Here is a 10,061-nt window from a genome sequence, read left to right as displayed (position 1 = left end):
AGCGAGATGAAGGTACTAATAGATTAAAGGAGTTAGTAGGTTGCTAGATTATCGTTGTAAGACTCGTTTTGCTTATGTTTTATATCAGTTATGACATGTCAAGATTTAAAAGATACTAATGTGGAACACTTCTACGGAAATGTTCGGTATTAATATTATCTCACATCAAAATTATATTTTTGGTATACGTTTTCGCACTAATAAAATACTATGTTTTTAAATAAGCATAAAAAATTTGTCGTGAAAATGGGGATGTCACAGTTTTCTACTGCTTATGTGGGCTTAGGGTGCTGGCTCCCTCGCCCTAGAACGGATTACCATCGGAGTGTCTGGATTGAGCCATCGGCTAGGGGTGGTGGCTCCTTAGTCAAGACTTTTCATCTATAAGTTGGACTTTGAGATTGACTTGGGTTAGGGATAGTTACATGCATTTCATTATCCATCAGAGTGCCCGGCATGAAGTTTTATATATTGATTTATTGATCGGATTATCATTTCCAAATGGTTTGGAACTCATATGAGTATTATTTGATCTATATGATCTTGTTAGAATTTTGATTATTGAGAAGTTTTAATTGATGTGAGACGTTTTTATTTGAGTTACATTTACCTTATATTTTATATTTACTTGTGAAGTTTATATGAGATTTGTTATAAATGACAATGTACTTTGAATGTCATATTTTACCCGAAGCTAACTTTTGATGTTGATTTTGTTATTTTAAGAAGATACGGGTGTGTACATTGGTGTATGAACCAAAGTGTTTATTCATACACCATCTGTAATGTCTGACCATGGGATCGTACTCACTAGGCTCCTCATAGCCTAACCCACTAATTGACAAATTTTTGTAGGTTAGTAGATATTTTTAGAAGCTTAGAAGACTTAGAAAACTTTGGTTTGTAATGACCTCATAACCCTTCCTTTTGATATCTTTTGTCACACACTCGCATGAAATGCTTAATTAAAGCATAAATGTGTTTGAAACTTTTATTTGGAACCGTTATCCGCATTTGAACTTTGTAAAACATTTGATTTATAGTGTCGGACCGTTTTCCGCAAATTAATACTCTGAAATTATTTTAAAAGATTTTATTAAAGGATATTTCAAATAGGCCCATTCGAGGGGTGTTACACATTAGCAATCTAACTCAATCTATTTATTTATTAAAAAAATCTCTTTATTCCTCACATACAAGTTATGTAACTAAAAACAATCTTTTACACCAATTAGCAATCCAACCTAACCAAATTTTATATTAAAATTTTATATCCATATTGGTTGATTTTTGTAGAAAAAAAATTATGTATTTCAGTATAGTCTTTTGATTCTTTACCAAAGATAAAATATAGATATTAACTAAATTTGTTTTAAATATAAATATTAATTTAAATCCATCTATCTGAAGAGGACACATGACAAATCAACAACTAAAAAGGCACGAACCTTTAGTGAACTAGTTTGTTGCAGCAGCCTAGGAATGGCACAACATTTTTTTTTTAGAAAACGATGTGAAATGTACAAACACATTAAGGAATGGGCGGTGACTCCATAGAACGGGAAGGACATGTGTAACATCCCAAAAATACTAAGGAAAAAAATTTTATTTTAATTAAACAAAACCATCCACCATATATCTCAAAAACCATCAATGTATGTCATAGTCAAAAATAGTTATCAGAGTACAATCCCAAAATCATAAAATGTTGGACACAGGTGGATGCACTGCGATCAGGTCAGTCCCTTCTCTTTCGAACCAGAAGTACTTGAAACATAAACTTAAACCGCAAGCACAAAGCTTAGTAAGTTCCCCAAAATACCACATACCATACTCGCATAACGGGCCCCGCCCAATGAGTATAACGGGCCTCGCCCTAACTCACATAATGGGTCCCGCCCAATGAGTATAATGGGTCTCACCCTAACTCGCATAATGGGCCCCGCCCAATGAATATAACGGGCCTCACCCTAACTCACATAACAGGCCCCGCCAACATATAAAACATACAAGTATCACACAGACAACTAGTATCCTACAAACATAATCTAGTGGGTCGATATTGGTGCCTTCGACCCACGAGTACAGTGAAGAGACTCACCTCAATCCAATGATAAGCAAATTACACACACTCGAACTATTGCTACAACGGCTCCTCACACTGATTACATCCAAACCAACCCAAATTATTAAAGGTCCAAATCACAATCTATCATACTAAGGGTAAAAGATGATTTACCCTTCTCATAATTGGCCCAAAAACTATGGCCCAAAACCCAATATAATCCAAGGCCCAAAATGGCCCAAATGCCCCTCAAGTGAGTACGTCAGTCGTATTAACCCATTACGCGTAACGTACTAGTCTTAACATCAAAGGGAAATCGGGGGGTTGGACACGTTACGCCGAGCGAACCTAGAGGGTACACCCAGCGTAGTCCCATGATGCCCAAAATCCTTATTAAGCACTTAATACCTAAAGTCTAAATGTCTAATTCATAGATCTAGCTCTTGGAAATGTCTTAACTGATAAATTTGTCAAGTTAAGGCCTTAGCATGGCTCAAAGAAGCCCAAAACCAAACTCTAACCTTCTAACTTCATATTATGAACAACTCATGCATGGTTAAACCAAAGCCATCAAGATACGATTTTTATGTACAAGGGACCTCAAAAACATCAAGAAATATTAACCTAAGTTTCTGGAGTAGCTTATACTCACAAGAATCAACCCATGGGACCAAAATATGCCAAAACCTAAGCTAAACTAGATCTAAGCAATGAATCATGAAGGTTGAGACTATATACCTTATGGATGATGATGAAGGAGATTAGAATCGAGATCTACAAGCTCAAAGCTAACCAATAATTCTCCAATGAGCTCCTTCTTCATCAATATGCACCAAAAACACACCAAATCACACAAAGGGCTCAAGAATCTCACAAATGGGGCTAGGGTTTCGAGGGGACTACTTTAGAGGATGGAAGATGGAGATAAGAAGGGTTTCCAAGGGGTTAAGGACTTTAAATAGAGTCCAAGACCCAAAAATTAGGGTTTGCCTCTGCCACGAGTACGTCCAGCGTACTCAAGAGGAACTCACGACTAGGTTTAATGATTTACGCCCAGCGTAACTCTCAATTACGCCCAGTGTAATGTCCTTCCATGCAACATAATTAAATATTTAAACTTAAGTATTTACCTGGAAACTAGGCGTTAACATGGTTGAAAAATACGATAAGTATTGGCGCGGCCTTGAAAAATTAAATGACTTTTTTGTATTTTGCGGTCATTTTAGATCCATGGATCAAGCCTGATTTTCTTCAACAGGCCTTTGAGAAGTTGATTAAGTTGAAATGTACACAAAAAGATCCCATACTCAACTCGGAAGTCAGTTTCAAGGCTAAGGCCTTAATATGGGGCCTTGAAAAATGATTTGAGGATTTTTTTTTATTTCTACAAATAAAGTTTGACAATACCGACTCTTGTCAAAAGTCAAACACATGGTCATAAAGATGTAGTTGTGATTGATGACGAGAACGAATTCATGGGTGATTTAATAGTACAAACAGATTACCCATCGACACCAATGGAAACGGAGTTGACACTATACCTAAACGAGCAGTCAGTTAAATACAATAAAGATTTTGATATTCTACTTTGGTGGAAACAAAACGCATCTCGTTACCCTATTGTACCCCGTATGGCGAAATGTATAACTTTACTATTTGTGTACTTTTATAATTATATTTTAACATTTTCTATGTTTATGTTGATAGATATTTTGGGATTGCAAATCTCTACCGTGGCGTCAGAGGCGGCTTTTAGTGCAAGCGGACGGATATTAGATCCATACCGAACAAATTTGTCCGCAAATATAGTAGAGGCTTTGGTTTGCACCCAAGATTGGGTAAGGAAATCAAGAAAGCCAATTGTGAACAACATTGATGAAATTTTGAAAGACGATGAGGTCGCGAAACCTATAGAAGAGACGATAAACAATGGAGGTGGAAAGGAAAAACAACCAATCAATATTCTCGAATAGTTAATATGTGTTTGACAAATGTTATTTTAAATATGGTTAAAAACTTAAGATTCATATTTTATTTTGCTGTTGAATGTTTAATGTTTAACTTATATACTTATATATGGATTTTTGAGTGTTTTGGGTATTTAATGTTTAGTGTTTAGTACGTTGCTTCATAACTATATCTCAAGATTTTGATGCTTGGATATTACCTTCTTATATCTCAAGAATAGTTAATTCGTGTTTACATTCTTACTACACAAATTCTAACATTTTTTTGCATATTTGAAACAATTATGGATACTTTGCATTATTTTTAATTAACAAATTTGTTTCTTTAAAAGATTTGTTATGGAATCATAAGCTACAAAAGTCATAAAAATACAATATTTATAATCATACTGTAAATGTTGTTCGGGTTATTCGGACTATAGAATCCTAATACGGTTTATTTGGTTCTTTTCGGTTATATTAGGTTCTTAATCATTTTGTACATGTTATTCAGGTAATAACCGAACCGAACTGATTAATACATGAACCGAACCGAACCCATATTAGTTATTTGGTCCGGTTTTTGGTTCATGCAATTACTCTTATTCAGTTTTTGGGTTCGTGTCCAGTTCCGACCCGAATAACATCCCTAGTTGTATATAGGCTTATTAAAAATGCCTTCCATTATCTCCTTTCATTCCCGTTTTACACAAACGATCAACCATTGTAAAGATTATCGTTAGTATAGTATTTTTGAAAGTGGTTTTTTCCCGTTTTAAGTTTTTCCACTATAAATCCAAAGTATGTTTATATGTTCTTTTTGTTTTGTTCATTACAAATTCTATACCACATTAACCGGGCTCCTAGCTTTATGAAGGTTGTTCATCCATGTCAATGATTCGAACAGAAAGCTACCATTGCTACTTATAAGCTTCAAAATCAATCTTGTAACTCGTCTTAATTCTCCCCCGACATGTCAATGATCCAAACTCAAAGCTACTATTACTACACTTAATATCTAACTAAATTCAAGTATATATACACGAGAGACCCCTAAATCTGTACCACATTAACTGCAATCGGACTCCTAACCCTATGAAGGTTGTTCATCCATGTCAATGATCCAAACTCAAAACTACCATTGCTACTCTTATAAGCTTCAAAATCAATCCTGTAAGTCATCTTCTCCCCCGATTTCTGAAAGCTTATAACATTAGGGTAAACCGAAGCTTTTACTCCTGTAATATCTAATATCGAATAATAAACTGCCGGGCCTTTCCCAATGTAAGTAACTGTCCTGTACACCGACAAATTTCCAGTCAGATTAGCGACACCAATCGATGGATAGTTGAAGTTGTAGGAGGCTGTGGGAGGATTCTTGCAGTAAACTGGTGTTGTGGTCAAGTTCTTGAGTTGTGAGAGAGTTGCACCGCTGCTGCAAAGGAGGTTGATGAGATCATTGGTGTCAAAATCGTAAATAAGTCCAGGGTTGACTGCTGCAATCGGATCTATATGTCCTGATCCATAATCAAAAGGCGTTGCTTCTGTAGAATCGTTGTTTTTAATGAGGTCTCCGGTGTTATCAGTGATGGTAGCTGCAAGAAAAGTGATTATAGATAGAGAATTATACAACAAGAAAAGATGGCTTTCTTAGTTCTTAAGGATATGGATACAAATGCAAAGATTTTATTATTTGCTTTTTTACCCTACAAAGTATTGCTATTTGGAGAACTGAAAACAAAAAAAAAAAAAACAAAAAAAACAAAAAAACAAAAAAACAAAAAAAAAAAAGGTAAATGAAGACCAATTAGTGGAAGCCTTTTTTTCTCATACTTTCCCTATTAAGTTATACTTTTTTCATTAACCTATACAGAAACACTTATATATAGTTTGCTAGATCAATTAATATCCATATTAAGTGCATTTAAGTCAAAAAGAAAGCACTGAACAAAGGATAACCTGTTGTCATTATTGAAGATTTAATCATGGCAGGGGTCCAATTCGGATGAACCGATTTTAAAAGTGCTGAAACCGCAGCAACATGTGGACATGACATAGATGTGCCCGAGATCATGTTATAGTCGAGGCTGTTGCCAGCAGTGCCATCTGTCGCCAAAGGTGACCATGCGGCCAAAATATTCACTCCCGGGGCAGTTATATCTGGCTGCAATTCAAATTTACAACCATCATGTATTAGAATTCAATTTGATTTGTTAAAAAAATCTTATAGAATAGAATAATACAAACTTTGATAATGTCAGGAGTTATTATGTTCGGTCCCTTGGAGGAGAAAATCGCCATGACTGGTGATGGTTTAATCCCAACATGTGTTACTGTTTGGTATATTCTAGCTGTTGAGTTCCTTGGATCATGATGCAACATTAACCATTAGATCATAATTGAGATCTTATATTGTTCTTTATATAGAGAATACATGATTATGGACTTACTTGAAGGTGTTCATGTATGATTGAAGCTCTTGAGCTTCTTCTTGACCAATTGAAACGCTTGGAAGTACAGATTGAAAGAGAACGTCTTTCCGAAGAGGGTCATCAACGAGGATCATCCCGGCACCACCACCTTCTTTTATTGCATTTGCCTTTTCGTTTTTATCATCAAATAATGTCTCAAGCGTACACACTACGATCTTCCCCTTGATCAGGTTTGAATCCAAGGTATTTCTCTTGCAAAAGCTAGATAAGAGGAGCGAAAACAGCAAATTATTGTTTGTTGCCACAAAAATGCATAGCAATCATTTAACGAAATACTGATCAGCAAATGAGTTCTGACATTTGGATGTTTGTCTTTTGCGACGATTCTGAATTAAAAGTGTCGCTTGATAAGTAGATGCCGAAGAGTGTCTAGTTATGTTATGTTCATTTTTAGTACTATTTTTTCTACCCATTAAAGCATATGTCATTCATGAGTATTGGATAGGAAACATACGACTTCACATATCTAACATGGTATCAAAATAAGAACTCAACAAACGTCTAATCTAACATGGCATTAAATCTGACTCTCGATGACTCAACACGTCAAGTCTAATCTTGTTTTTATCCTCTACCCCAGGCATGTTGGTGTTCCACACTGGCTAGATATGGTCCCATTTATCATACATATCTAAATTTCTTTAGTTTTTTTACCCTTTTTGGGTTGCCAATGTTTTAATTTTAGTGTAGTTGATAAGTTCATTAGAATACCTTGCATTTCTAGAAGGGGTGTCGAAAGCTGCAGCATGACTCCCGAATATCAAACGATATTGTTTCCCATGATCCGGTGTGGTGTTTACACTAAAACCCTTCAATTGTTTATGATTTCCAAGAACCACATACGACGGAAACTCACGATCAATTGTGCTAGCGGCTACAGTGAGGATCCACGGGGCAACATTGCCCACCGTGCTTGGAAAAATACTGTTCCCACCAGACGCACATACCACAATCCCCTTCTCAAACGCATGAAATGATCCAATCGAAAACACGTCCTCAAAGTAAATCGGTTGGGGTGGGATTGGACCGAGAGATAGAGAAATAACATCGACACCATCATGTATGGCATCATCAATTGCTGCAAGAATGTCGGCCTCTTCGCAGTCATTGAACCAACAAGCTTTGTAGATGGAAAGTCTAGCACTTGGTACGCCTCCTGTGGCAGTGCCCGAAGCTAGCCCGTATAAACTGACGCTTGAGACTTTTGATCCGGCAATAGTAGAGGCGGTGTGGGTCCCATGGCCATCAGTATCTCGGACCGATCGGAAGAAAGTACGGTTGAAGTTCTCTAGAGGTCCTCTTATCGCTTCGAATGCTTTTGAGTAGTACCTAGCTCCTATTATCTTCCTGCAAAAAGTGTCGCAAAGGATGACTATTGTGACAAATAAACTTCTGTCACTATATCTAGCGTTACTAGTTTTAACAGGAACTTGTTGTTTACCTGTTGCAGTTGGATTGTGTGAAATTTTGTCCCACAACACATTCTCCCTTGAACTTCATTGGTACAGGCCCCAATCCATAGTCATTGAAGCTTTCTGATTCCAGCCAAACGCCTAAATTAATTGGGTATAAATTTTTATCAGTGATGAACTTTTTCTGGTCATTAAAAGGAATTAGTGTTTGTAACATGTACCTGTGTCAACGACACCAACAATTACATTTGATTTTATATCCATGGGAAGCTTGTTATATTGTGGAATAGAATCTACTCCTAGAAATTTCCATGACTTAGTCGTATGTAATTGATTCATTTTGCTCTCGAAGACTGAAACAACATCTTCGTTTTCTGTGATGCAACAAAGTTATAATCCGTTTGGGGAGATTACTTAACCGTCGAAAAGATAATAGTAGAGTATGTTTATTCTAGACCCGTTAAACAAAATCTTTATCATTTTCTGTGATCTAAATCTAATCACATTATATATCTTATTCCAGAAAAGATTTATCAAACAGCCCCTTAATGACAAAAAATTGTTTTGCGACAAAGTATGGGGGAATAGATTGACACAAAACTTTGCTATTTCTATGAAACCTGAAAGTCTCGTTGCTTGATCAGGTGTAAGCATAGCTGAAAAACCTCTGAAACTTTTAGTATAATGATGGATTGATGCTTCTTTTGCTCCATTATAACTGCAAAAGAAGAGCCGCATCATAAACTCAAGTTTTTATTTATGGGTCCCATGGATGATGGGGCCCATAAAAGATAAGAAAGAATAAAATTGGACAGATACAATTGCTCCAGTCATATGATAAATAAACGAATTTATACATGCTTGCCTTTCAAGAAGTGGTGCGAGCAATTCATGGTTGGCTGTGACGACTGACTCTGAGCTCGGATGCGAGTGTTGTCCCATGTAGACTATGTAATGCTATAGATCAAGAAATACAAGTTCAATGCTTTTGCAAGCTATAGCAAAAACAATGCTTATACTATCATAAAAAAAAATAAATAAATAAATAAATAAAACTGTAATTCTATGTATAATAGTATAAATTTGAAGAGAGAACATGTTACCTTTCTGTTAGTTCCATGGCCGAACACAAGTGTAACCAGGAAAAAGAGACCGAAAAGTCCTGTTGATTTCATGTTTTGTCGAAAAGTCTTGTTGCAACCAGGGTGAATGATTGCGGTTTTTAAATGACAAAAACAAATTGGAATTGTAGACTTTTGACAAAGTGGAGTCGTCTAGAATTTAATAGCCACAAGAAAAAAAGAAATTTCCAAAAGAACTTGTAATTCTTTAAATGAAACTTTAAGAAGATAAGTCGAAGGTAGGCATCAATGAACCGGCTTTTGTTTGTATCCAAAGAAAACTGTATTATGATTGTTTATTTAATAAAATAATCATATTATCGAAAACATGATCACAATATTTTATAATGACAACTAAAATTTTAATGGAGATATGAGACAATACAATGATAAAATTAGATATTGTTTTGATTTTAAATAAAAATCTTTTATACATCTTGGGTCATATAAACAAAATTTAACAATCGTGTATTTAATATCACTATATGATGGAAAATTGGAAATGTTAAAACAGTTAACATTATTTCGGTCAAAGTTGTAATGCTACTCGATGCATCTTGTCAAAATTGACTCTTACCAATTAATTTGATTTAGCTTTTGAAGAAACCAGTATAACTTGTATGATTACAACAATAAGTATATAATCGATAAAAAAAATTCTTAAATATTCACAGTATATAACTCATTTTAAATTAAACAAAAATTATATAATCAGTATAGCTTTAAGATTTTCAATTTTATGATCACAAAGCTTTTTTTTTTAATATGCAGCTCAGTTGGCAGTTGGTGCGGGTCTTCAGATGAGTGCAAAAAACTAGGATGCAAATTCCGATTTCTCACTTAATTTATGTAAATGATGCTATTATGTTGTGCCTATGGGAGGTGGAGAATGCCATAAGGATTGTTTGTATTCTTAGATGTTTTTTTCTTGCGGGGGTTGAAGATCAATTTGAAGAAAAGTAAATTGATTGGTGTTGGTGTAGCTTCTTCTATGGTTGAGGCTACGATTGCGCTTGTTGGGTGTG

The 10,061-nt window shown here is 35.3% G+C and overlaps 1 protein-coding gene across 1 annotated transcript; it reads right to left on the bottom strand.

Moving 5' to 3' along the window:
* Nucleotides 1-4,909: 4,909 nt before the first annotated feature.
* LOC145156642 (subtilisin-like serine-protease S) lies at nucleotides 4,910-9,152 on the bottom strand. The gene is made up of 10 exons (XM_079075934.1): nucleotides 9,019-9,152; nucleotides 8,781-8,872; nucleotides 8,536-8,633; nucleotides 8,137-8,289; nucleotides 7,945-8,056; nucleotides 7,215-7,850; nucleotides 6,462-6,704; nucleotides 6,259-6,373; nucleotides 5,971-6,175; nucleotides 4,910-5,606 (listed from the first exon to the last, which is right to left on the bottom strand). The coding sequence occupies exons 1-10, from the start codon at nucleotides 9,088-9,090 to the stop codon at nucleotides 5,065-5,067; spliced, it is 2,268 nt and encodes a 755-aa protein (XP_078932060.1). The 5' UTR covers nucleotides 9,091-9,152; the 3' UTR covers nucleotides 4,910-5,064.
* Nucleotides 9,153-10,061: the final 909 nt, after the last annotated feature.

Source organism: Lactuca virosa, chromosome 1, assembly GCF_052849685.1.
Source record: "Lactuca virosa cultivar CGN04683 chromosome 1, Lactuca_virosa_CGN04683_v6, whole genome shotgun sequence".
Lineage (NCBI taxonomy): Eukaryota > Viridiplantae > Streptophyta > Magnoliopsida > Asterales > Asteraceae > Lactuca > Lactuca virosa.
Note: the sequence above shows the minus strand (reverse complement) of the source record. Positions and strands in the feature narration are given on the sequence as shown.